Genomic DNA, 25481 nt, shown 5'->3' on the forward strand with positions numbered 1-25481 from the left:
CCCCCAATTACCAAATCATAATTTCTAAACTTTTAAAGCATAAACAAGAAAACTTTAATTCCACTCCAAACTCTATTCTGGAGTAAGAAATCATCTTTATTTTCAACTCCAAAAAGAGTAATGAATAGTATTACTGAATCTCACTCTACTAGAGAGTTGATATTTTTGATACATAAAATAGTTTTTAAATTTTGCCAAAAAAAAGTTTTTAAATATGAGATATTTTCATTTATAATTAAACATGATTATTAGTTATCTAGCAATTAATTTTAAAAAATTTATAAAAAATCAAATGTTTTATCATTTTAAGAAAACTAATTATCTAAATAATTTTAAATGCAAAATGAATGAATCGAATTAACACAATTTTGTGTTTTTATTCCTTTTATTTATCTATGTTGTGAAATGTAATTTATTTGATAATATATTTTTAGTTAAATTAATCATTCATTTGAAGTATTGCTAAAAATAAAAAAAAGTGGGTACAATTTTGTACTTTTGGCAAATTCAGGGTGTTACTAAATTTCAGTTAAGTAAAAAAATATACTTGGATTAGGTTTTTATGAATAAAAATTGAGCAATGGTTGGTAATGCTCTAAATTTATTAAATCGTTAACCTTAAACCTAAAACTTAAAGTCATAATCGTAAAATTATACCAAAAGGTCAATTATCTAAGAGTTAACCTATTTTTTTTGAAAAAGAAATCTTGATAACTGCCTTTTCCATGCATTTTAATTGTAAAACTCTCATTTTATTTAAATATCTTATACTCTCTCTGTTTCACAAAGAGTGTCATTCTGGAGAAAATTTTTTGTTTCATAAAGAATGTCATTTTACATTTCCAATGAGTGTTTAATGCTAAATTTTCTTTTTTACCCCTAAACCCAAAGCTATTTTCATTGAATTTTGATCATTAATCACTTAATAAATAGGGGCAAATAAGTATAATTCAAACTTTTCTTAATTTATGTGAAATGTGTCAAAATGACACTCTTTGTGAAACAGAGGGAGTATATTGTTATTAGACTTAGAACATTTGGATAATATTTTGAAAAAGTTATTGGTCCAAAGTTTGATAGATTCGAGATTTTAAATACTGAGATAAATAAATAAAACTTGTCTTATTCGAATCGATTCGTCAGCGATGTAATCTTGTCGTATTGTGTCTGAATCATTAGTACATCAGAATAAAGTTATGTCCATGATTGAGCAATGGATTGAGGAAGAGCTCACCCCATTTTAGAGTAAATCAAATAGAGTAATTGGTTGAAAATACCCTAAAAATATTAAATCGTTAACCCTAGACCAAAAATTTAAAGTCATAATAATACAATTTTACCAAAAAGCTGCCTTTTCCATACATTTTAATTCTAAAACTCTCATTTTATTTTAAAAGTCTTATATATCGTTATTAGACTTAGAATATTTGGATAATATTTTGAAAAAGTTATTGGTCCAAAATTTGATAGATTCAAGATTTTAAATACTGAGATAAATAAATACATAAAACTTGTCTTATTCGAATCGATTTGTCAGCGATGCAATCTTGTAGTTTCGTGTCTGAATCATTAGAACATCATAATAAAGTTATGTCAATGATTAATACTAAAGATTAATATTTTTCTTTACGTTTCTTTTCTTTGACCAATGTTTAAGTCCAAAATTTGGGGATTGTTCTAAATCTCCTTCCATAATAAATCCATCGAAAACCGTGGATCCAAAAAATGTATGCAAAATGTGTCGAAAGTTGAATCTTCCAACGACCTTGATGTTTTTTTTTCTTACTTTGAAGTTGTTGCTGCTTGAATATTTTTGAGTGATGATCTTGACCTAGTCATCTCATTTGTACCACGCCCAAACACAAGCCATATCCATTTGACCCCTAACATATTGATGTGTTCTCTGCAAGAACATCCTCGTGTTGGTCTTCTATCATAGTTGCATTTTCCGCTCCATAGAATTTCTTAACTTTTATTTTTATTAAGTTTATTCACCTATTCGAAATCAGATAATTAAATATGTTGTATTATCCTAATTTTTGCTTTTGTGGATGTAATTGGTTTGCTTTAGTTTTATTCATATCAGTTGAACTAAATTAATTTAAATTGAAAAACCCTGCATTACTATTAACTTTATACCCTCTTAAGCCAAATTTCAGTTTTCTTATTAGTAAACTTTTAAAGTACTATTAGACACTAGACACATATAATAAAAGGTTTTGGGCATTTCCGTTATATACTTCTGGGGTGATTGTATAATTAATGCTAAATTCCTTTGCCTGGTAAGAGTATTTGGAAGAAGAACTACAGAAGATACATACATAACAAAGCGGTTGGGCGAAGATGAAACTGTTCGACGCGCACTGTCACCTTCAAGACCCGAGGATTATCACCAAAGCTCCACAGCTCATCTCTTCCGCCGTAGCTTCCGGCGTCTCTGCCTTCGCAGTCAATGGCGTCTCCGAGGTTTTGAAATTTGTCAGATTGATAGCTTTCGAATTATACGACCTTAGCTAGATGTTTTTAATTAAATCTTGGTTTCGTTTGATTTGGTCTAGAAAGATTGGAACTTGGTCAGAGAGATGGGGGTTAAGTACCCTTCTGTTGTTCCCTGCTTTGGGATCCATCCATGGTACGGGTTGTATAACATAGCTTAGCTACAAATTTACGGGTAAAGTTTCAAACTTTATGATCTCTTTTGGTGTGTTTTTGGTTGAGTTCAGGTATGTAGCAGAGAGGACTCCTCAATGGTTTGAGACATTGAAGAGTTTGTTTGAGACCACTCCTACTGCTGCTGTTGGAGAAGTATATCTCTTGTCTCCTTTAATCACATTTGATTTGAATTGGAAACCCTCCATGTGATATGCGTTGGTTGAAACTGCTTTGTTTTTTGGTTTGAACAGATTGGTTTGGACAAAGGGTCTAAGGGAAAGGAGATTGATTTCTCAGACCAGGTTTCAGAATTGGATATCAGACCTTTTGCTTGGTTAAATTGTTTGTGTTCAGAGTGATGGCTTTTGATACTAAAGGCAGGCAGCAATTTTAATGTCTCAGGTTACTGTGTTTCGTCAACAGCTCGAACTTGCAAAGGAATTGAATAAACCTGCATCAGTTCACTGTGTCCGTGCATTCGGAGATCTGCTCGAGATATTAAAGTATATGATCTTTTGCTTCCTGTAACGTGTATTTAACATAAGTGAGATATTATTGAGTGTTCCTAAAAATTATGAAAGTGTCTCTTTATGATGTGTTCTTATGTAGTGTGATGTGTACTTTAATACGCAGATCTATGGGGCCTTTTCCTTCTGGGGTCATCCTTCACTCGTATTTAGGTTCTGCTGAGATGGTTCCTGAGTTTGCTAAGCTCGGTGCATATTTCTCCTTCTCTGGTTTTCTTATGTCCATGAGTGAGAAAAAAGCCAAGAAGATGTTGAAAGTGGTAAGAATTTCATATTTCTCTACACCAATTCACAGCTTTTGGTGGAATGGAATCTTGATTTCAGTTCTTGGTAGGTTCCATCTGATAAGATCTTATTGGAAACTGATTCACCAGACGCACTACCAAAGGCAGAGCGAGGTAGTCTCTACTTTGTAGAAGGAGATCCTTCTCTACCCGAAGAAGAAAAGTCAGCTCAGGACCTTGATTCTGCTTCTAGTGACTCGATGAAGTTGTCCAAGGAAACACTTAATCACCCGGCTAATATTCATATCGTACGTTGTTGCTTTGTAGATTCTCAACTGATCTTCTGTTTCATAGAACCATGGAAAATTAAGACCTTGATCAATTATGGTTTCAGGTACTCGAGTATGTAGCGCGGTTGTTGGACATGAAGAACGAAGAACTCGCGGAGCTAAGCTATCGGAATGCTGTTCGATTATTCTCTTATCCAGGTTCCAAGATGCTTCTTGAGAAAGGTAAAAATGTTGTCTTTTAGTTTGTCTCTTCACATCTTTTTATTGGGTCTTGAATCAAGTTATTAATGAAACATAGAATGGATTTATGTCTATAGGTACTGCTGATGTCTCTGGCCACAGTCAAAACCAGTCAGCAACACATATATCATGAGTTTTTAAGGCATTGTAGTGTTTCTCATTACTCTGTTTACGAGACTTTGAATTTGGACCAAGTACCAGTGTTATAGACAGTCACACTTTTCTTTGTACAAAAAAGGTTATCAAAATAAGAATAAGAGGCCTATACAGTATGAGTTTTAAGAATCATTCATAGAAGTGATAATGATGGCTTTATGTGATAAAAAAAAAATCATGTTGTGATGATGTGCTTAGAGTCTTTAGCGTACAGTTCATTACTAAGAAAAAGGATTAAATTTTAATATGTAGTAGTAAAATTGTTTCAAATTTGCTATGTAAACTAACTAATACATTTTCCCCGGAGAATCCCACTTATATCTTAACTTAATCCTATATTTCGGGAAGAGCCATACTTTTCTTGATAAGCTGTTAGTGTTCTTTCTCATTCAAGAGTTGTTTCTGAAACTACTGTTTTTCTTTCCATTGTTGCAGAACACATGAGAAACTAAGTACTCTGTTTATATAGACAAATTCACAAATCTAATATCCTTCAGAAGTATTGAAGAACCGCTATCAAAAATGTCAGATTCAGATAGGAACAACAATAACAACGAGAACAGGTGAGATTTCTTAGTCTCTTCTATTTCAAATTATAAGAATCATTTCATATTGATTTTAATCGATGATCTCCCTAATTACAATGATTGCTTGAAGGAATTCAATGTCAGCATCATCTGCATCGGATCTTCATATCAACATAAAGGCTGTTCCATTTCATCTTCACAAAGTAAGTTTCTAAAAACATTCATCAAAAAAAAAAACAAGACAGAACAGAGATATTGAGTTTTTCCTTTTGCAGGAAGTGTTAGCAAAGAGATCGTCACAAGTGAGCTTATTACTCGAGCGAAACGAGATGGATGAGCTGCGTTTGATCCTAAGAGATTTAGAAGTCGACCCTGAAACCTTTGAGCTTGTTGCTAGATTCTGTTATGGCCTTGAAGTCAAGTTTACATCTGATAACATTGTCTCTGTTCTCTGCATAGCGTATTACTTAGGTATGAACGAAGAACAAAGCTCTAGTAACTTGTTGGGAAAGGCATCTGAGTTCTTAGAGCAACGAGTTTTCCCGTGCTGGAATGAGACAGTAAATGCTCTTCGTTCAGGGGACAAGAGTCTTGACAAGCTAGCTGATGTTGGACTCGTCGATCTCTTCTTTGATTCTCTTATTGAAAAGGCTTCATACGATCCAAGACTCCTCGGTGAAATGATCAAGAACAGGGAAGAGGAAAGTGATGATTATAGACCTAACCCTAGGAGACGGTTGTTTGTTAAAGATTGGAAATCTGAAGATTTGATCACAGTTCCGCTTCGGTTATATGAACCTTTGATGATCCGAGCAATTAAATCGCGCAGCATCCCCGTGGAATACATCGTTTTATCTGTCTGCAAATACGCTAAGAAATGGGTTTTTGATGCAGAAGAAAGCCACTTAGGGCAGAGAAGAGAAGTAGTTGAAGCGGTTGAGAGGCTTTTGCCGCATCCGAGAGGGCTAATCTCTTGCGAGTTCTTATTTGAAGCGCTAAAACATTCGATCTGGTTAGAAGCTAGCTCCGAATGTCGAAAAGGATTCGAGATCAGAATCACCAAACAGCTCGACATGGCTAGACCAACAGATCTCAAGATTCTATCTCGAGGATACAGAGAAAAAGCTGAGAGTTTCGAAGATATCAGTCTCGTTAAAACCGTTGTCACAAGCTTTTACAGTTACTATGCCAATGAAGACTCTGAAGATGTTTCACATTTCAAGAAAGTAGCGAAACTGTTGGAAGAGTTTCTGTTCTTGGCTGCGAGTGAGACTTCTCTGAAGCTAGAGGCGTTTGTGGAGTTAGCGGAGATCACAGAGGCTAGTTCGCAAGGCATTTTGAGATACTCGGATGGGATTTACAAAGCCATTGATGCGTTCTTGGAGAGCCATAGATACTTGACTGAATCAGAGAAGATGGAAGTTTGTAAAGTTCTTGAATGTAAGAAACTCTCTCAAGAAGGATGCGAGCAAGCCGCGATTAACCAGAGGCTTCCTATTAGAATCGTTGTTAAGGTTTTGCATGCTTCTCAGCTTCAGATACGTGATACAGTGGCTAAAGAGATCAAGGTTATAGAAGAGAAAGTAGACGACGAAGAAGGAGAGATTGAGGTTTCCAGCGATGAAGATGAGATAGAGAATATGAGTAATAAGCTGTTAGGACTTGAGATTGAGAATCATGAATGTGTTGTTCATCGTTGGAAGAAGACGAAGAAGCAGAAGAAGAAGAGTAATAAGCTAAGTGTGTGGAGACAGGTGAAGAGAAAATTTGGTTGCTTGACTTCATCTTCTTCTTCAGTTGATGCTTGCACCTGTGATGTCAATACGAAGAAGAAGAAGAAGATTCATCATCACTACAAATAACTTAACTAGTCTCAGATCATCTTCTTCTTTTTGCTCTGTTTGTTCTTGTTCTGTTTCTGACATTGGAGAAAATGTTTTTTTTCAAGTTATGTTTTTTAAATTTATCAAAAACCATAATAGTAACAAAAAGTAAAGCTACAACAAAACAAATTCTTCTATGGGTCTCTTTTCACATGGTATTTTCAGCATTCCTTGTCTCACACGTCAACGAGGGTTAGCTTTCTTCAAAGCCTCTCTCTCTTTCTCTGTTCAATCTGGTTACACAACCCGATAAATATGATCGTGTATTGATGATCCGTGCGCTATAACATTGATCATTACAGTATCAGATCATTTGTTTCCGACCGATAATCTCAATGGAGTCCTATCGCAATCGTCATCAACGCTACTCTCATCATCGCTTCTTGAATTCGATCTACGATCTTCTTGATCTTCTTGTTCTTGGATTCGCATATGATTTTGAATCAGATTATTAGAACTACCCTCGTTCCTATCTTCCTCTTCTTCTTTTCCTCCTCCTCCTCCTCCTTCTTCATCACCAAGAACCACCACATTCCCGAATTGCACGTGCTTCTCACCTTCCCTAGGCGAATTCCTCGTCGCTGGATCCGAAACGGACGTTGCGGTGACGTTTTCCGGGGTCTTGCTGACGTTCTTCTCCGTGTCACCTTTCTCCGGATCGTAATTGGCAACGCTCTTGCTAACGGAGACGGTGCAAGGCTTGAGGACGCAAGAGTAAACGTAAGCCAAGAACCAAAAGAGCCAAGGGACACCAACAAAGAACATACCCGCTTGTAGAAACAAAGGGTTCGGATCAGATTGGACAAGGTAAAGTCCTAAAAGAACTCCTCCTGATAAGATACATGAAAGAAACAGAAGTGTGACAATGTATATTCTTGGATCACCTTTTCTCTGATCCATTCGAATTCCCGACCACTGGATCTTTTGAAAACAACACAATGAGAAAACTTGGTTTCTCTTTTTCTTTCTTTCTTTCTTTCTTTCTTTTTTCCTCGAGAAAATTTGTGTTGAACAAAAAAAAAGTTGGGTGTAACAGAAAACTGAAAAGAGCGCTTAATGCGGACTCGGTTTTATTTATTGACTTTGTTTTTTTTCGCTAAATTATTACTGCAAAGAGTTTTTATTTAGTAGAGTCGTTGTGAGGTTGTTGGAGACTTTTTTACGCTCTAAGAGTGAAGATAGGAAATGTTTAACTTATTAGTAACAAATTTTTAATTCGAGATTAAAATTGGAATTTTCGTTTTTTTTCAGTATGATATACTATTTGCGGTTTGATTAATTATCTCCTGAGTACCAAAAAGGCCACGTAAAATAAATGTATATAAAAAAATTTAAGACTTATGTTATCGACTTGTCGTGCTATCGACCAAGATGCGACAAACGTTCACGATGTCTAATACATGAGCTCCACTTTTTTCGAAAAAGGTTACTTAAGATTTTTTTTTGGTGACACAACGTACAGATCTTTTGTTCATCTATTTTATTCACATTTCTAGCAACAATGCCCACAACCGTTTCTTTTCTTTGTTCACATTGAATTGAATCCAAAAACATGTGTCCTATTTAAAATATTCAAACTTATTAATCACGTGTAATTAGCATTTAAGTTAAAATTCAGATTTAATGAAACAATTTTGTCCTACTAATGAAACATATCATTTTTTCTTAATTATATTTCAAATTCAGATTCTATTCTTGGTCTTCCTAGCTTGAGACATTAGGTCAACTAAGCTTCATTTTCTCAACCTCGACAGTCGTTGACGAGAAAAAATGTTTTTTTGTTTTGTTTTAAGTTTCTAACATCATTGGATATATTAATTTTATCTCATCCTCTATGACTGGGATTTTTTTTTTATCAGGGGTCTTTCTGAGTGACCTATAAGTTTGGATGAATGCATATTGAACTTGGTACAACTGCTCGAGCTACGAATAACAAAAAGTTATACTAAAATCATGTTGAACTCTTACGTTAATTAGCATGAAGGGTCGTCATTTAGTGTTATTTGATGTGTTTGAGCTCAATTGTTTTAAATATTCAGAGTTGGGCATTCACTATTAGAAGATGGCGATGACCGATCGATGGAGCATATATATATATATAACTTGGACCGAGTATCAAATTTTAAGTCTGTGAGCATATAAATTTTGTTTATCTATGTTAAACAACATATGGTGTGATTGATGCGTATGCTTTGTCTAGTCACATTTTGTGGTTATATCTGTTTCATGTAGGACAGTAAAGTAGTCCGCTTTTCAACATTGCAACAGTTCTTTGGCAAAGTCAGAAAACACAATACAAACAAACGTACAAATTCAAACACACACACACACACAAAAAAACATAACTCTCACAAAGTCACAACAACAACAACAACAAAAAAAAAAACCAAACCACTAGAAAACGTAATATTGCAAAGAGAGTATACTACGTATAATACACGCTCATATAAACCAAACCACTCATACAGTCATAGGCAATCGAATTCAAACAAATCGAGAAGTAGGACACTTGCTAACGAAATCAAAATATTATAATTATAAATATTCATTTAAACCTTATACATGTGAATGAGATTCTTTCCAGACATAATTCATAATCCAAGAAGATATCTAAAAATTGAAAATTCTCATTTGGTATTTACGAGTGGTAAGTTTTTATCTATAGTTGGGGTCCCAAAGGACCTACACAACCCTGCAAATGTATTCATCGTTTTATGCTCCGTTCGAAATCGATGAACATACTAACTAACTTGTTTTGCATGTATGATTAAAAGATTCTTCTCTGATCACCAACTTTTCTTTCTGTCAGCATGTTCTTTTTGGATTATACGTGATTTTTAGTCAACATGTTCACATTTATGATTTATCCCTAGATCATCGATGATGTATGAAGACAACAAGCTAGCTTTACTCGTTATCTCCACCATAAGTAAACATTTCGTCTTTTTTTTTTTAGTATCTTTTGGGTCATTTTTATTGCTAGTAGTTAGTACTAATCACAAAAATCACATTGCTTTTTCAGTAGTGGATGTTCCATAAATTCAGGAGGAGGGAAACAACAAATTACTCAAAAATAATGATCACTTTTTACTTTAATCTTCAAAAAGTGTTTACTAAATCAGTAAAACATTTACTAAGCACAGTATTAACAACAACAACAAAAAAAAAAGAGTCGATGAATATTTAAAGCTTATGTTTCATTCATAGTAACATTTACTTTAAATAAAAAGTAAAAAAAAAATGAAACGTGTTTTAATTTAATTGGGTAAACGGTAATTTCTCGATCGATCATACCTCGAGAAAACAAATCTCCCCGTCGATAAACTCCTCACCACAAAACTCGATACTCCGCTTCTCTCACTCGCCGCCGCCGTCGCCTTCGTCTTCCCTTCGCCGTCACCTTCTCCACTATCATCTCTCCGCCGCGAAGTCCCGATGCCGCCGGTATCTCCTTCGTCTTCCTCCTCATCATCAATCTCTCTCAGCACATCAGCGATCGATACCACTACACCAGAGTCCAGCGACGCCGATCTCCGAATCGTCTGCATATCCTTACTCTCCCGTCGTTGCTCCTCGGTTAGCTGCAATTCCGATCTACCTTCATTACTATTCCGAGATCCGGTTTCCAGATCGTCGATCACAACAACAACGGAACCGAAATCGAAATCACCGGTTTGGTTTTGAGAACCGGCTGAATTCGAATTAATGTCCGATCCCGGTACGGTTCGGTTAGCTACGACGAGTTGTCTTGAGTCAGAGTCATCATCATCATCATCAACCGCGGTTGTTCTGGTGGTGTGATGATTATTAACTCCGGTGACGAAAGCGCGGCAAAGAGGACAGTTAGAGTGAGATTTCAACCAAGTATCAATACAAGGGAGATGAAACGCGTGGTTACATTTCGGCAACAGTCTCAAGCTCTCGTTCTCTTCGAACTCACTTAAACAAACAGAGCAATCAGAACCGTCGACGAAACCATCTCCTTTCTTGTATCTATAAACCGTAATTGATTTGATCATAGACTCGTTGAGACCATCTCCAGTAGTATTGGAGAGTCTTTGCGTGGAGAAGAAGGTACCTTCACCGTTACGATTGTTGTTAAGGTTAAGAGTAGAAGAAGTATCTGAGGAGGAGGAGTGATGGCGATGGCAGTATTTTGAGATGAGAGTGTAGTAGCTGACGAGTATGAAGGCGGAGACGAGGATTCCGATGAGAGCGATGAGGAGAGGGGAGAAGGTATTGGAAGAGGAGGAAGAGTCGTCGTCTAGGAAGAAAGAAGGAGGAGGAGGAGGGAAGATGAGGTAACACCATTGAGGACAGTAGATGTTGCAGACTCCTTGAGAGCAATCGTTGTATGAATCGTATGGTGACCATGGGTTTGGGTTTGACATTGAACCCATTTGTTTGTTTGTGTTGCAGAAGAGAGAGAATTGAAGGACGCAGAAGAAGAAGAAGAAGAAGAAGAAGAAGAAGAAGAAGAAGAAGAGAGAGAGAGAGAGAGTTTTGAGGTGGAGTGTCACAGTCTCTTTGTCTCTCTTTCCTTATCTTTGGGCTCTATGTGACAAAGACTGGGGTTATTTGTTTAAGATTTGAATAGAGTTTTATAGATTTTAAATATTATGTAGATATTGTTGTTATTAGATCAAGATTTTGTTAAACTCTGTTAAAGTTTAATGTTATTAGTTTGAGATTTGTAAAAAATTATTTAAAATCTTAACAAATTTGGATTATTGAATAAAGTCACTACAAGTTTTGTGTTATTCAATTAAAACAAAAAAATCTATGATTATTAAAATGAGTTCAATTATTATGTTATTTGTTCATGATTTTAGACACTTTCTTTACAAAGTAAAGTCATAAAAAAATATCAAAAAAATACAGGGGATTGTTTCCAGGACTTTACAAGATTTTAAAAAACTAATCAATAAAACTCTCTAGCAATCTTTCACTTATTCACTTTTAATGATTTTGTTGAACTTTTCACTTTTAATTATTTTTGAGTTTATTATAGTATCTTTGGATGAGAAACTTCTTTTTGTGTTTCTTTAAGATGTCTGTATGTTTATTAATTTTGTTGTACATGTTTAACATCATTTTACAACCAACTTTCTTTAAATAAATTTTAAAACTCAATTAGTAGATGTTTAGGTGGTCTCACTTTTTGTGAAACGAATGATTTGGCGTAACCTGTTGTGTCTTAGTTATCATATACTAATTGAGTTAACATATATACAGATTACATGTTTTTTGTAAAAATGTCTTTCAGATAAGTAAAGTGGGCAATTCTCAAAAATAGGAGTAGATAATACATTTGGCAATTGTGTGTATATCTTTAAGCATTGTCGACGGTGTTTGAGAATGATATATAGTAGATATAATATGATAGGGCTGATGATACTTATCATGTTATTTTTATTGTTTGGTAATGGGTGAAGTTACGTAGATATAGAGGTTAAGTACCTTTCATTTCAAGCATACTATTTGTTGGTACATTGTTGGTGAACACGACTCCCTAAAGGAGTCTTGACCATATGTTGGCCACCTGATAACTGCTAATTATTCATGTATTTGTTAGTATATTGATCGGTTCGATAGATATCCTAACCTACGAGGCATTGTAATGTTCATCCTGCTCTATTTTCTGAGCTTGTAATCCTTTATTTTTTTTGAGATCTTGATAATCACATGGCATGAATTCATCTACTACAATATAGATCGATAAGAAAATATTTAGTTTAAGAAAAGAAAGAAATAATAACTAAACACCAATGAATACATGATAAAAAGAATCGACCACTGCATTACACGTTGTTTTAAAAGATTGATGCTCTTAACAAAATATGAATATATTTTTTAGCGCATAAAGTATGAGATTCATCACCTGCCTTAGCTCAGGGTCGGTCATGTGAGACACTGACTCTTTTAATATAGTAAAAACCGATATGAATATATAAACCCACGTGACTAAATGTATGTCTTAATTTGTGTTTCGAGGGGAAAAAAGAGGATAGATGTACTATTTCCTCCTCAGAACTATCATATCGTACTGGTTCTACATTGATTTTCAACCTCTTACTCTAGCTCCCTCGGACTTTCATTCTCCGTCTATTTTCCCCCAAATTCATACTTAAATTTCTAATTCCCCATCGACTTGGGTTTACACGGTTTTGGAACTAAACCCGATAGAAACCCATATTAAACCGGTATGAAATTAATTTATTACCCGGATAAGATATTCAACCCGATCCGACTTCTTCTTCTTCTATTTTAAATCGATAACCCCCAAACTTAACACTAAGAACCCTAAAAATCGAAATTGAAAACGAAATCTCTCTCTTTCTCTCAAAATCATGAGCAATGTCTCTGGATCTTCAAGCTGTTCGGCAAATATCCGCGAAAGAGGAAGATTTGTTGGTGTGCCTAAGAGATGTTGGTGTGGAGAAGCAATTGTGGCAAAAAATTCAAAATCTGAACAAAATCCGTGTAGACGATACTTTCGCTGTGGGTATGCAGCTGCGAATAAGGTAATAGGAAGTTATTATTTAGCTTATGAATGTTGATAAGGTTCTGTTGGATAACAAAATCAAATGTCTATGTTCTAGCTTATGAATGACAATCATATTTTCAAGTGGATCGATGAAGCTTTGTTGGATGAGGTAAAGACAATGAAAGGGTTTAAAGATGAGGTTGAGAAGATGCAAATGAAGCTGCAAATGGAGCTTGAGAAAAAGATGGGAATGGAGGTTGAGAAAGAGTTATTTGAGAGAATTGAAGATTTAAAAGCTGAATTCAAATTCAGGATGAATGTGATAATTGTTTTAGTATTTGGTTGTATGATCATCTTTGCTCTAGTGAAGCTAATATGATGATTTTTATGGATCATCTTTTGTATTTGGTTGTTAATTTTAATGGATCATTTTTATGAGACAATATGTTTAAAAGAAGAGAACATGTCAAAAGAGTTCAAAAGATCATACATAGACCATTCGAAACCGAGTTCAAAGAGACCATTACATAGACCGAGACCATACATAGACCATCCGATTTCTAAAGGTTCAAAAGGTTCAAAAGAGACAATACATAGATCATCCGAAGGTTCAAAGAGACCATTACATAGACCATATTAAGACAGAACAACATTCATGTTCTGAAACAAGGTTCATAAGAATAGACACATTAACATCAGTCCTCCTTGTGCATCTCCTCCATCCCATAATTACTTCTCTTGAGTCAAACAGCCTTGAGAAGATTCGACTTGAGCTCCAGCCTACAATGTTAATCAAATATTAGAGTCAACCCATGAAACAAAGAAACGATATTCACATTCTAAAGGGGAAATAACTAACCTGTGCCTTCTTATTCTTATTCTTATTCTTCTGGTGGTATCTACAACAGAACCTTGATTCGCTTCCAATATCTCAGCCCTATAGTCTCGAAGACGTTCAAACTGAGTATCATATTCACGCTCAATCCATCCCAATGCCTTCCTCCTAGCAGCTTGACACTGACCTCTAGTAGCTGATATCTTCCACTTCTCCATTATAATCTGCTCCATCTTTAGAGGCAAGTAATAATCGGGTTCTTCTCTTATCTTATCAAGAAATAACCTAGCTATTACTGTGACCTTAAACATATCACACTTTCCATTAGGTATGCATATATGCTTGCTCGTGTGGACTGTAATCCTCCAAAACGACTCATTATGAAGACAAGCAGCATACACTTTCCACATACATTTCCCCTTAGCACCAATACACTTAAAACCGATTCTATCTTTATCGTACCTGTATTGTTTCAGATTATGACCTGTTGCGAGTGCATAGTCAGTCACACACTCCTTAAATGCGATTCCATTGTAGAACTTTTGCCCTTTATACATTGTGCCATCACCACGAGCGATGGGTGTCTCCCTTCTCGCCGCACCACCACGAGCACGTTCTTCAGCCTCATCGTCACTTTCTGGGCACATGTTGTGACGAATCGATTCCTCCGCTTCTGTAAAGTCTGTCACGATCTTTTCGATATGAAATTCATCTCGATCCTCAGCTTCTGCGTCGAAATCGACTTCAATAGGTGGATTAGGAACAGAAATTAACGCCATCGGAACCACTAAGAGAGAAGAAACGAGAAGAAGAAAGAAGATACGATTTAGGGTTCTGAGGTTCTAGGGTTCGTCGAGAAAGGGGGAAAACGATTTAGGGATTTTCTGATTTTTAGGTTTGTTTAGGTTTAGTTTTGTAATCGGGTTGTAATCGGGTTATAATCCGGTTTAATATGGTCTAATTGGATTAATAAGGTTCGTTCGTCGGTTAATCAAACCAGTAAACCGTAAAAACCAAATCGATGGGAAAATAGATACGAAGTTTAAGTCCGATGGGGAAATAGAAATTTAAGTATGAATTCAGAGGGAAATAGACGGAGAATGAAAGTCCGAGGGAGCTAGAGTAAGAGGTTGAAGATCGATGTGGAACCAGTACGATATGATAGTTCCATATTTCAAACCAACCCAAAGATGCGATAGCTAAACAAACATCTTTCATTCGATTTCTAACCAAATCTAAGTATTTTAATGCTAAAAAAGAAATGTATTTAATGATAAGTAAGTTCCTCTAGTCTCTACCATGGTTTTAAAATTGACTTTTTATTCTTTGGGAAGGATTGTTAACCAACATTTCATATTTTAACCAAATATATAGAACACGACCCACCTACATAATGCAGGTAAGGGATCTCCTTCCTTGGTCCGCTTTGATGCAGGGTACAGAATGCAGGTAAGGGATATATTTCCTTCTTTTGTCTTTTGGGCCTGCGGTCTTGTTGGGCTTTTAGCCTTGTAATGAAACTGTTTATCCGTGATAATATAATATATATCGTTTAAAAAAAAAAAAATAGAACACGACGAAAAAATAATGTGGAAAAATAACAAAAAAAAAATCAGAGTACAAGAAAGAGAGTGATATCCTTGTATGTTTTTAGAGCATTTGAAATGTTGTACTTTTTTTTTCTTTTTCGAGTGAACACCAAATAATTAAAGTGATTGTAAAAAGGGTCAATAGGAATTGGTAACTTAGCAAGGAATCCTATAAGTGCGTAAATAATCAATCTTTAATTATTAGTTTATCTCACGTGGCGACGAATTCCAAAGAGCTCAATCCATTACTATTATAAAACCATGAGGTTAAGGAAAAAAAAAAAGTTTCTGAATGCTTCAACTTGAGTCCAAAGTTACTGTCACCTCTCACTATTCCATTAACAAATAAAATTACAATTAAGAAAAGATGAGGATTGAGGAGGTTGAAAGATAGACTAGAATCTAATCTGATTACTCACATCGAGGAAGTAGTTGAGTTTAAGTCGGCATTAAACTTTGTCTTTTTTTTTTGGTAAAAAAAAAAAAAAAAAAAAAAATAGACTTTTCTTTTCTTAACTTGTCTTTTTATGCAGTGATCTGTCCCACCCCATTTCATCATTCCCATTAGATTCGTCCACATAGTGTGAACACTTCACAAACGTGGTTAACCTGTGTTCGTCAGGTCGGCCAAATAAATATAAAATAGGCCCAATACAATAAGCCCATACGATAATACCGGATAAACCGGTTTCGGTTTTCTCGAGAATTCTCAAAAACCGTTTCTTCTCTAAATCGAAAAGCTGGGATTAGTAAGCCCCCTCACCACAGCGATCGGAGAAGAAGCCATGGAAATTTCCGGAGCTCGTTGTCTTCTTCTTCTAATACTCTCCTTTTGTTTCTTATCATCTGTTTTGGCTAAATCTCCTCGTCCTATCTCCGTAAGTATCTTCTGTGCTCGACTCAAATCTCTAAGCTCCGTTGCTGATTTTGCGGAATGAATCAATTTATTTTGTAGGATGTAGAGATCAGGCAGAAGAAGAACGAATGCTATGCTGATATAGAAAGGTTAGTTCAGGGAGATAAAAGGAATTGCTTTTTTTAATGCTTCTGTTGAGAAAATTTTCTTGATTCTACTGATGTGATTAGGTTGATAGGGAACACCATCAGCTTTGCAAAAACTTGTTTGTTCTCTGTATTATCCTAAGATTGATTCTTTGGTTACTACTATCCTTATAGAATGGGAAAGTTTGTAGCTTGATTCTTGGTTGTATTGTGATTCATTGTAGAGCAATTTGGCTAAACTTGCTAGTTAAGAAAATTCTTGGCTCTTGTTTGCTCACTTGTGTGTGTGTTTTGTGTTGTGGAATTACAAACAGTGGGTTATGGGGGTGGCAATGCAAATCATCTGCAATAGCAAAAGAGAATTGTGCGTTGCGATGCCTTTCTCCTGTTTGCTATGAACTCATTTATGAGAGTGATCCGGTGAGGCTTTTTAAAAACGATGATGATTATGACCATTTAGAGTTTTCTGTAGATTCTGTATGCGCAATGTCTTTTGTTTTGTTGTGCAGCTTGAAGAAGGGGAAAAAGATTTGATTAGAAGCCAAGAGTACAAGTATTGTATGTACAAGTAAGTTTAAAGCGAAGAATTCTCTTTTTGGTTTTACTACCACTTTTTGGAAACTTGACAATCATTCTGGTTCTCATTTCTCATTAGCTGAGGACAATATGAATGATTGGTTCGGTGATGTGCAAAGTTTTCTTAAAGGATATGAAACATCTGTAAATCGATCTGTTATTTTGTAGGTCATCAATCGGGGAAAGCCTAGAAGGTGTCCGAGGCAGCTTTTGATTGTATCAAAGAAGAGTTTCTCAATGAAACTTTTTTTTCTTTCTTTTACCTTTGCCAGAAGCTGAGCGTAGCTCTTGAGCTTGAGATCAATAGTATTCTGCTCTATCACATATGAAGCCATATAAGGCTTTGATTGTTAGTTGGTACAATTGTTAATTTTTGCGTATAGGGTTGTTTTTATGAGACGTTTACGTTTATGATTGGTAAAACCATCAAATCTTAGAAACCATTGTAACATATCAAAAATCTAAGACTTACATTCAGAAACGATGAGGAATTTGACTTTTATGATGGATTTGGTTAAATAAGTTTGGCAACACAGAAACCAAAAAAAAGCGCTGAAAAGAGTTACAATTCTTGAGATCAAAACACACGCCTAAAATGATTTCTAACAAATACATTCATGGAGTAGGATTGAATGATGCAATTACCGCAGCCCCTTTTCAAGTGTGGTCAATTCGTGACAGTTATAGACGCTCGCCTTGCTCACGAGCAATAGAAGCAGAGAGGATTCCAAGATCTCTATTGAGAACAGTCAATGCAGCTTCACACTCAGATACGATTCTGGTTACAGAAGAAGGCTCTCCAGCTACTATCCCCGATGATCCAATGGAAAGTGCTGCATGTGAGTCTCTTAGGTTCTTCAAGTTTCCTAGGAACTGTTGACAATACACAACTCATTTTATTCCATGTGTTATCAGAATCAGGTATAACTACTGATATGGACTTGATCCGGCTCTTGAACACAGTTACATCTGTCGAGAGCTACTCAATGTAGTCGATACAACCAAGCATATTATAGCTTCCAAGTATTAAGATAGAAGGAGACAATGGGGTACCTTTAAAAGCATATTGTAAGCTTCCAGTAGACGGTTTGCAGCAGGACCAAAACCATGAAGCTGAGGCACTTCCATCATATGCGTCCATGGACGAATTTCCTGAAAAATCCAAGCATAGTGAAAAGGATACAACGGCTTATTTTTCATGTCTCTGGAAAAGCTAGTCAGATCAAAAGATAGAGAGAAATAGCACATTTCACGTCTACAAGAAATATGCTTAAGTTAAGCATTTTACTTCCAGCTGATTTAGGTTGATAGAAAGAGAATTATGAGTTTGAATGAAAAAGAAATACCTTTGTGTAGATTGTATTGAACGCCCTAGCAGTTTCAAGAAACGATTCTAAACGAGCCCTTAGTTGAGATTCCACTTCAGTATATTCTTCATCTGGGTTGTAAGCATGCTGAACGGAGAAATCAAGCAGAAAAAGACATATTCAATTAAAACAATCTGGACCTAGCTGTTAAAAAAGCAAGACTGTGGCCTTCTATCAACAAGTCAATATGTAGTAGGAATTGAGTTTGTATATACGTATTAGTTAGATTATGTAGTTCAAGTCTTGGCTACATCAGAACCAGAAGCTACATATAAGCAGAAATAGGAGCTACAGGTAAACGTGCGATAAATAATTAGTTGAGTGAAATATCTCGAGTCTGACGAAACAGCAAATTTGTCCAGTGAGTTCTTTACTTCAGAGTCAAAACAAAAACTCACCTTTGCTGCCAAGTCATCCACTTTCTGTTGAAGATTAGAGAGAATCTTAGCCTGCTCTGAAAGTTTTGTCTCCAGTTCTGAAACATCTGGCCTGCAAATAAACTTCCATTAAGGAACATAATGTCACTACATCTGCTGAAACATGAGGCAAGAATCTAAGGACCTAGGTTTGCAATTACAATAGTAGTATAACTTAAAAATCTTGATCTCAAATGAAAAAATCTAAGACCAGATAGATCAGGAAGCGTAAGTTAAAATAAAAGGATACAACTAACTAACTGGCACCAAAAACACATTGCTAACCCTTGTGTATCATAGTGATTTGGAAAACTAAGTTTACAATTACAAATCATCTGAAAAAAGTCCATTACCCACAATCACTAAATAACAACAAAAGGTGCAATAACTTGGAGATAACAGGAGAAACTAGTTCTTACAATGGATATATCGACTGGATCTGCACATCAGCAGGGAACAGTTTGCATTCCTCAGAAAATATAAGAGATTGTCTCTCTGCAATAGCATCTATGAGCTGGATATCTTTGGCAACCTGCTCATCAATACTGAAGAATAAGCAAAATCATTGTTATGCTCAAAGAACAAGACAACATATAATGTAGACGGGAATTAGGAAGATAACAGACTACAAAATTCTACTCTAATGATAAAAACTGGCGGATGATTTCAGATACAAGTGAAATATCTACCTCCATTCTGGATTATCTGAGAAGAGGCTTGCCTCCACTAAATCAACAATATTTCGAAGCATTTCCATCCGATCTTCATAGGTTCCATGTCCCTAAAGGAATGATACTATTATTGCATCTTGACAGTTCGAAAATTTACAAAATAAAAGACGATTCGATTGTCCGTTAAACAAGCTTACTTGAATGGCTTCTATATCTACAGTTGGTGTAATCCCCAAAAACTTTGCGATCTCTGCCAAATCTGAAAACGAGAAATCACTTTACTCATCAAAACTAATACATAATAATCGCTCAAATAAGCTCTTCCAGAAGTAGCAAAATACCAACGGAACTATCTATAGGAGCTCAAGCAGTAATGGAAACATATTCTATATGATCAGAGAAACACTTACACTGAATACGAACAGTTTCTTCATCACGAACCCCAGCATCTCCTTGGAGATTTTGCTGTGAGAAAGGAGATTTATCACCTAATAACCTACAAGAATAGCCAAAACAAGAACAATTAAGTTAAAACCCCGTATAAAATCTCCATTGTGGTTACAAAAGAAAGAACCTAAATTTCAGGTTAATCAAGCAATTCAAGCAGACCCAATTCTACATTTTGACACTGATCAAACAGAGTGTCAACTTCCCCACTGTGAAAACCAAACCAACAAAAATGTGTTATAGTTCAATTGATCTTCAAAATTTTAAAAATTCCCAGGCAAGATGATCGGAAACAGACGCATAATCAATTCGGAGAAGAGAAAAAATACTTGAAAAAAAGCCATTCGAGAAGAGCGTAACGTTCCATCCCGGCGAAGAGGAGAGACTGAGCAGGAGCATTTGCCCTAGGGTAATTTAGCAGCCCTAGCTTCTTCTGTATCTCTTCCATCTGCTTCGCCGCCATTTTTCCTCCTCCGCCGACGGCTTCAACACCGATTCAAAATCTCGAGATCTGACACCAGTCTCCCTCTCCTTCCTTTCTCTCAAACTCAAAAAAAACAAAAAGGAGCTTAATTTACCATATTAGCCTCTTCCTCATCTCTCCACCGTGTAAAAAGGTCAAAAAAAAAAAACAAACCAAAAACATAAAAATTGGAACAAAAAAATAATTAAAAAACGTGTACTTGTACTCTATTTTGGAAGGGGAGACACAAACTCCAAGAACAGAGCTTTCAAAAAAAAAATTTGTACTTCCCAACGGATCTCTGACGTTTGGTCCAGAGCCGACGACGACCCACCACCAGCTCTCTAACCTAAAGTTATCTCTTTTTTTCTTTTCTCTCTCTCTCTCTCTCTACTGCGTTCGTGCTTTACTGAGTTGCTCTGTTGCTTAAGCAGCAATGATCTCACTAAATCTATCTCCTTCCCTAAACCCGGATCTCCTCCTCCACAAGACCCGGACCCGTCAACAACCGACCCGTCTCTCTGCTCTTCCCTTCACCAACCCTAAACCCTTCAATCACAAATACCCATTAGGGCTTTCTCCGATTCGCGCCGATTCAAAACCCTTGCTTTCTGTTTCACTCACCAACCCCGAACACTCATCTGGGTTCTCGAGGAAACCTAGATCCATCGCCGCCGCCGCTGCAACTAACTCATCGGATTCAAATCCAGACGGGGATTACGAAAAATCCGATCTTGGCGAAGCAGAGAAGAAAGAGAAGAAGGCCAAAACACTTCAGTTAGGGATCGTGTTCGGTCTTTGGTATTTTCAGAACATCGTCTTCAACATCTTCAACAAAAAGGCACTCAATGTCTTCCCTTATCCATGGCTTCTCGCTTCGTTTCAGCTCTTCGCAGGTTCTATTTGGATGTTAATCTTATGGTCTTTTAAGCTTTACCCTTGCCCTAAGATCTCGAAGCCTTTCATCATTGCTCTCCTTGGTCCTGCATTGTTTCACACTGTTGGACACATCTCAGCTTGTGTCTCTTTCTCCAAAGTCGCTGTTTCTTTCACTCATGTTATCAAATCAGCTGAGCCTGTGTTCTCTGTTATCTTCTCGTCTCTGCTCGGTGATTCGTATCCTATAGCTGTGTGGTTATCGATTCTTCCGATTGTTATGGGTTGTTCTTTAGCTGCAGTCACTGAAGTCTCTTTCAACTTAGGTGGTTTATCAGGAGCTATGATTAGTAACGTTGGTTTCGTGTTGCGTAACATTTACTCTAAACGAAGTTTACAGAGCTTTAAAGAGATTGATGGATTGAATCTATACGGTTGCATCAGTATACTCTCTCTGCTTTACTTGTTCCCTGTGGCTATATTCGTTGAAGGATCACATTGGGTTCCTGGTTACCATAAAGCCATTGCATCTGTTGGGAAACCTTCTACCTTCTACTTTTGGGTTTTGCTCTCTGGTGTCTTCTACCATTTGTACAACCAGTCTTCGTATCAGGCGCTTGATGAGATCAGTCCTTTGACTTTCTCTGTAGGGAATACAATGAAGAGAGTTGTGGTTATTGTTTCTACGGTTTTGGTGTTTAGGAATCCTGTTAGGCCTCTCAATGCTCTTGGATCAGCCATTGCTATTTTCGGTACCTTCTTGTATTCTCAGGCTACTGCGAAGAAGAAGAAGATTGAAGTGGGAGGTGATAAGAAGAACTAAGGGCAAATCCAATGCTTCCTCGAGCTTGTTTTATTCTTTTCCAAGTTTTGTTTTATGTTTTTGGTGTTTTTAATCTTATTATGAGACTAGAATCTTCATTTCTGTTACTTGAAAGACTTTGATCTACTTTAGTTTCATTAATTTGAAGTTGGTCTGATTCTGAGAAGGAGTTAAATTTCTTAATCTTAAGCCAGTTTCTGCCTAATACAGTGAGACTTTGTGAGTCCAATTCAAAAACTGTACACTAAAAAAAAACACAAAAGAGAGTTTGCCTTCTTTTCACCAGGAGTAATGCCGGAACCTTCTCCGGCTTGTTCTCCTGAAAGGTTTACAAGCCAAAATGCTAAGATCAACAGCTGCAGCAAGCGCCATGAAAATAGCTGCATCTTCCACACAAGTTACATGCCGCATAGCCAACTGAACCACAGGCTTGCTGCTTTTTCCTTCCCCTTGCACTCTTGAGCTCATTACAAACCCGCCTCCAGAGACACATTGTCCCAGACCTGAGAAGTCACCGCTACTCTGCGGGCTTGGGATTGGGGTAGCTGCAACCGTTAGCATCTGTTTATCCGTGTCGATTAGAAACTCCCCGCCTTTCTCAGCGCTGATGAGAATTTCAGACATTAAAACATCTCCAATTTCTAGCCCGTTTGATAGAAGATGGAATCTGCAACACACAGAGTCTCTGATCCCACGTTCCCGCCAAGCTTCGAGCTTTCCCCATGGCTGCCAGCTGTTTGGTCGAGATGGGTCAGGTCTGACTACAAGCCAAGCACCCGGGTTTGACTTGGCGACCCAATCACAGCCAGTGGATGGGACAAAAGGAGTTGTTATGAATGCAGCAGCAACTGCAGAGCCAGAGAGATCATGTATCTTCACCTTCCATCCTTTTCTCTCACGTCTCTCACTCTCGAGCTCAGTTCCATCGCCTGAACTTGACCAGTATCCATTCAACGGATCCACCTGTGACACCCTGAAAGAACCAATAGCTACTATCAGTTACTAAACAGAGAGCACAAAGAAGACAAGATTTGTGTGCAACTATGAATAAAATCAAAAAGGTCACCTGTCTCGGCTAAATTTGCAACTGAAGATAGGTTGCTTGACAGAGCCACGAAGCTGAACTATCTGAGGGCTCAAGGTAGTAACATCCTCGAACTGGAAAACATATCTAGGATCAGGATCAAGCTTCACTCTCAAATGAAGCTGAGCGCCACCATCCCGCTTGTTCTTTCCAATACCGATCCATCCATTGAAGAGAATCATTGGTTTCCCTTCTCCCCATTGAGGACCTACCTCCAACTTAAATATCCCAAGGTGCTGTCTTTTAGCACCAACCCCGCAACTCGAACTCTTTTTACCAGTGAAAACCGATATTTCCAAGTGAGCATGAGTATAGAAACATCCAGGGGTCAGAAGAGCTCTTAAATCAGATTCTTCAAGATAAAAGCTTGTGGAAACTCCCTGATGGTCAGGAGCTGCATCTAGGGAAGGCATCAAAGGGACAGATGTTGTCTGAACGGGAAAACCTCGGAGTTTTATTTCGCAAGAGCAATAGGAAGAACAGCTCTTCTTCTCATCTGTTCTTGAGGAAGAAGAGTTTAAGAGGATCTTTGGAATTCTCAAGGCAAGAGAGCCTACTGAAAGGCGAATAAAAGCTTGGGGATCCATTAAAATGTCAGAAAAATCTCCCCCATTGGATCACAGAGGATGCATATCCATTGTGGTATGATCAGTCAACCTAACAAACCAACACCACCAAAGACGAAAGAGATTAAACCAAAGTTAAAACACTTGTACTGAAATTAAAGTTTCCCTCTTTTTTTGCTTTGAGTATAACAAAACCACTAAGCTAGAGAATTTAATATCTTTCCTAGTTTCCCACATAGCTCTAACCTATAAAGAACAACGATCACATGACTTCTACCATTAGTAAACTCTCTAGCTACAGCAAGTTCTAAGAAATTAAATTACTTTTAGAGTAAACAAACAGCACAGGACAAACTTGATTACATTAAACAAACCTTAAAGCTGTATAGAAGCTGCTCAAGCTATATATATAACCAATTGAAGTCAAGGTAAAAAGAAACAAAGAAGCAGAGAGAGAATCAAATCCAAGTGAAATGAGCTAAAAATTTAACAAAATAATGAATAGCAAGCAGAAAAAAAAAGCAACAAACTTTATGGAATTAGGATTTTACAACAAATGAGCAAAGAGAAAAAGAAAGCAAATTAGAGTTGTAATAATACAAACCTGTTTAAACCCATAAGCATTATTTTCAAGACAATATGATAAGATCCCAAGAAAAAGTTAGAACCTTTCAAAATCCTCTCGTAAAACCAAAAGCAGAAGAATTTATATATATAAAAAAAAAATGTGAGTGATGAAATGGTAGAGAAGAATCAAGAGAGAGGGAACAGAAACATGAAATTCATAGAAAGAAGAGAGATGATTTAAGTTTATTATGATTCGTTTTGTTTTTTTTTTTGGTTTTCAAAGAGAGAAACTTTTCTTCTTCTTCTTCTTCCTTTTCTCTCTTCTATCTATCTCCCTCTCTCTCTCTCTCTCGTTTTTGCTGTGTAAGTAAAAAATGTTGTAAATACCCGAAGAAAAAAAATGGAGATATTCTTCAGAACGAAATTGACGGGGAGAATATAAACGCAAATAAAGGGGTTTCTATTTTTGCTCCTATATATTACAATTTATCTCCTCTTTTTATCCTTTTTAAGTTTTAACTAGGCCTGGGCATTCGGTTAACCATTCGGTTTCGGTTCGGTTGTATTCGGTTTCGGTTATTTTGGATATAGTAATATAGTAACCATTTGGATATTTTTGAAATTTCGGTTCGGTTCGGTTCGGTTTCTTTCGGTTCGGTTTCTTTCGGTTCGGTTTCTTTCGGTTCGGTTTCGGTTTAGTTATTTAAATAAATAACCATAACTAACATAAATTATATTAACATTAACCAAATAAACCAAATATAACCAAAACTAACCGAATATAACCAAAATTAACCAAATATACAATAACAAAAATACAAAAAAGGGAAAAATATGGATTCAATTTTACAAAATAGTATTTAACTTTGTAAATTCAAAATAATAACATTTACATATATTGATTATTTAAAATATTTAATTGTTTTGAATCTAGAAATAATTTATATTTTAAGTTTATTTTATAGTTTTGCATAATATTAAGTATATAATATTTGATATCTTCTAGGTTTTCGGATATTTCGATTAACCATTTAATTGTCGGTTCGGTTCGGTTCGGTTTCAGTTAGTTTGGATATAGATTTTTACTAACCATTCGGGTATTTGAAGAATTTCGATTCGGTTCGGTTTGGTTTTTTTCGGTTCGGTTTCGGTCGGTTATTTGGTTATCGGTTATTTTGCCCAGCCCTAGTTTTAACGTCAACGTACAAACAAA

The 25481-nt window shown here is 36.3% G+C and overlaps 7 protein-coding genes and 2 pseudogenes across 12 annotated transcripts; 5 read left to right on the plus strand and 4 right to left on the minus strand.

Moving 5' to 3' along the window:
* The window catches only part of LOC147918963 (RNA-binding protein csdA-like), a 1614-nt pseudogene extending 1176 nt beyond the window's left edge, over positions 1 to 438 (plus strand).
* A 1097-nt stretch (positions 439 to 1535) lies between these two features.
* On the plus strand, positions 1536 to 4650 carry LOC147918964 (uncharacterized). Of its 4 annotated transcripts, none has more exons than XM_087506676.1 (9): positions 1536 to 2466; positions 2559 to 2632; positions 2724 to 2805; positions 2904 to 2954; positions 3055 to 3155; positions 3286 to 3439; positions 3514 to 3711; positions 3798 to 3915; positions 4011 to 4221. In XM_087506676.1, the coding sequence occupies exons 1-9, from the start codon at positions 2344 to 2346 to the stop codon at positions 4064 to 4066; spliced, it is 957 nt and encodes a 318-aa protein (XP_087362802.1). In that variant the 5' UTR covers positions 1536 to 2343; the 3' UTR covers positions 4067 to 4221. The 4 variants fall into 4 exon arrangements, 3 of the variants coding, with proteins under 3 accessions (XP_087362802.1, XP_087362804.1, XP_087362803.1); XR_015594168.1 differs by having other exon boundaries at positions 1920 to 2466; positions 3554 to 3711; XM_087506678.1 differs by having other exon boundaries at positions 2136 to 2466; positions 2563 to 2632.
* On the plus strand, positions 4525 to 6560 carry LOC104770067 (BTB/POZ domain-containing protein At5g17580-like). Its single transcript, XM_010494416.3, has 3 exons — positions 4525 to 4652; positions 4747 to 4819; positions 4892 to 6560. The coding sequence occupies exons 1-3, from the start codon at positions 4612 to 4614 to the stop codon at positions 6476 to 6478; spliced, it is 1701 nt and encodes a 566-aa protein (XP_010492718.2). The 5' UTR covers positions 4525 to 4611; the 3' UTR covers positions 6479 to 6560.
* LOC147918965 (uncharacterized) lies at positions 6559 to 7518 on the minus strand. Its single transcript, XM_087506679.1, has one exon. The coding sequence runs from the start codon at positions 7397 to 7399 to the stop codon at positions 6809 to 6811; it is 591 nt and encodes a 196-aa protein (XP_087362805.1). The 5' UTR covers positions 7400 to 7518; the 3' UTR covers positions 6559 to 6808.
* Positions 7519 to 9562: 2044 nt separating this feature from the next.
* LOC147918966 (RING-H2 finger protein ATL52 pseudogene) lies at positions 9563 to 11195 on the minus strand (annotated as a pseudogene). Its single transcript, XR_015592838.1, has one exon. The product of XR_015592838.1 is annotated as an RING-H2 finger protein ATL52 pseudogene (transcript).
* Positions 11196 to 16074: 4879 nt separating this feature from the next.
* On the plus strand, positions 16075 to 17469 carry LOC104770070 (uncharacterized). The gene is made up of 5 exons (XM_010494419.3): positions 16075 to 16288; positions 16366 to 16415; positions 16727 to 16832; positions 16922 to 16980; positions 17157 to 17469. The coding sequence occupies exons 1-5, from the start codon at positions 16196 to 16198 to the stop codon at positions 17200 to 17202; spliced, it is 354 nt and encodes a 117-aa protein (XP_010492721.2). The 5' UTR covers positions 16075 to 16195; the 3' UTR covers positions 17203 to 17469.
* Positions 17396 to 20579, minus strand: LOC147918967 (AUGMIN subunit 7-like). Of its 2 annotated transcripts, none has more exons than XR_015592382.1 (9): positions 20219 to 20579; positions 19853 to 19938; positions 19640 to 19701; positions 19461 to 19552; positions 19191 to 19316; positions 18754 to 18855; positions 18335 to 18442; positions 18042 to 18140; positions 17396 to 17861 (listed from the first exon to the last, which is right to left on the minus strand). XR_015592382.1 is itself a non-coding variant. In XM_087504262.1 (9 exons), the coding sequence occupies exons 1-9, from the start codon at positions 20350 to 20352 to the stop codon at positions 17670 to 17672; spliced, it is 990 nt and encodes a 329-aa protein (XP_087360388.1). In that variant the 5' UTR covers positions 20353 to 20579; the 3' UTR covers positions 17396 to 17669. The 2 variants fall into 2 exon arrangements, 1 of the variants encoding a protein (XP_087360388.1); XM_087504262.1 differs by having other exon boundaries at positions 18754 to 18844.
* Positions 20580 to 20781: 202 nt separating this feature from the next.
* Positions 20782 to 22217, plus strand: LOC104770073 (xylulose 5-phosphate/phosphate translocator, chloroplastic). Its single transcript, XM_010494422.3, has one exon. It carries the CDS (start codon positions 20789 to 20791, stop codon positions 22049 to 22051), a length of 1263 nt encoding a protein of 420 aa, XP_010492724.2. The 5' UTR covers positions 20782 to 20788; the 3' UTR covers positions 22052 to 22217.
* Positions 22209 to 24756, minus strand: LOC147918968 (uncharacterized). The gene is made up of 3 exons (XM_087504261.1): positions 24306 to 24756; positions 23118 to 23792; positions 22209 to 23024 (listed from the first exon to the last, which is right to left on the minus strand). The coding sequence occupies exons 2-3, from the start codon at positions 23720 to 23722 to the stop codon at positions 22331 to 22333; spliced, it is 1299 nt and encodes a 432-aa protein (XP_087360387.1). The 5' UTR covers positions 23723 to 23792; positions 24306 to 24756; the 3' UTR covers positions 22209 to 22330.
* Positions 24757 to 25481: the final 725 nt, after the last annotated feature.

This window comes from Camelina sativa, chromosome 20 (assembly GCF_030686135.1).
Source record: "Camelina sativa cultivar CO46 ecotype springtype chromosome 20, ASM3068613v1".
NCBI classification, from domain to species: Eukaryota; Viridiplantae; Streptophyta; class Magnoliopsida; order Brassicales; family Brassicaceae; genus Camelina; species Camelina sativa.

What these genes read in the sequence shown, in the direction of transcription:
- LOC147918965 (XM_087506679.1), bottom strand. Translation starts at nt 7,399, where the DNA reads ATGGATCAGAGAAAAGGTGATCCAAGAATATACATTGTCACACTTCTG.
- LOC147918964 (XM_087506676.1), top strand. Translation starts at nt 2,344, where the DNA reads ATGAAACTGTTCGACGCGCACTGTCACCTTCAAGACCCGAGGATTATC. An exon ending in GATCTGCTCGAGATATTAAA is followed by an intron (nt 3,156 to 3,285) that starts GTATATGATCTT and finishes TTTAATACGCAG; the next exon opens with ATCTATGGGGCCTTTTCCTT. An exon ending in CCAAGAAGATGTTGAAAGTG is followed by an intron (nt 3,440 to 3,513) that starts GTAAGAATTTCA and finishes AGTTCTTGGTAG; the next exon opens with GTTCCATCTGATAAGATCTT.
- LOC104770070 (XM_010494419.3), top strand. Translation starts at nt 16,196, where the DNA reads ATGGAAATTTCCGGAGCTCGTTGTCTTCTTCTTCTAATACTCTCCTTT. An exon ending in TGCTATGCTGATATAGAAAG is followed by an intron (nt 16,416 to 16,726) that starts GTTAGTTCAGGG and finishes AATTACAAACAG; the next exon opens with TGGGTTATGGGGGTGGCAAT. An exon ending in TCATTTATGAGAGTGATCCG is followed by an intron (nt 16,833 to 16,921) that starts GTGAGGCTTTTT and finishes TTTGTTGTGCAG; the next exon opens with CTTGAAGAAGGGGAAAAAGA.
- LOC104770067 (XM_010494416.3), top strand. Translation starts at nt 4,612, where the DNA reads ATGTCAGATTCAGATAGGAACAACAATAACAACGAGAACAG. An exon ending in AACAATAACAACGAGAACAG is followed by an intron (nt 4,653 to 4,746) that starts GTGAGATTTCTT and finishes GATTGCTTGAAG; the next exon opens with GAATTCAATGTCAGCATCAT. An exon ending in TTCCATTTCATCTTCACAAA is followed by an intron (nt 4,820 to 4,891) that starts GTAAGTTTCTAA and finishes TTCCTTTTGCAG; the next exon opens with GAAGTGTTAGCAAAGAGATC.
- LOC147918968 (XM_087504261.1), bottom strand. Translation starts at nt 23,722, where the DNA reads ATGGATCCCCAAGCTTTTATTCGCCTTTCAGTAGGCTCTCTTGCCTTG. An exon ending in TGCAAATTTAGCCGAGACAG is followed by an intron (nt 23,025 to 23,117) that starts GTGACCTTTTTG and finishes TGGTTCTTTCAG; the next exon opens with GGTGTCACAGGTGGATCCGT.
- LOC147918967 (XM_087504262.1), bottom strand. Translation starts at nt 20,352, where the DNA reads ATGGCGGCGAAGCAGATGGAAGAGATACAGAAGAAGCTAGGGCTGCTA. An exon ending in TAGATATAGAAGCCATTCAA is followed by an intron (nt 19,553 to 19,639) that starts GTAAGCTTGTTT and finishes TCATTCCTTTAG; the next exon opens with GGACATGGAACCTATGAAGA. An exon ending in TCAATACAATCTACACAAAG is followed by an intron (nt 18,141 to 18,334) that starts GTATTTCTTTTT and finishes TGGATTTTTCAG; the next exon opens with GAAATTCGTCCATGGACGCA.
- LOC104770073 (XM_010494422.3), top strand. Translation starts at nt 20,789, where the DNA reads ATGATCTCACTAAATCTATCTCCTTCCCTAAACCCGGATCTCCTCCTC.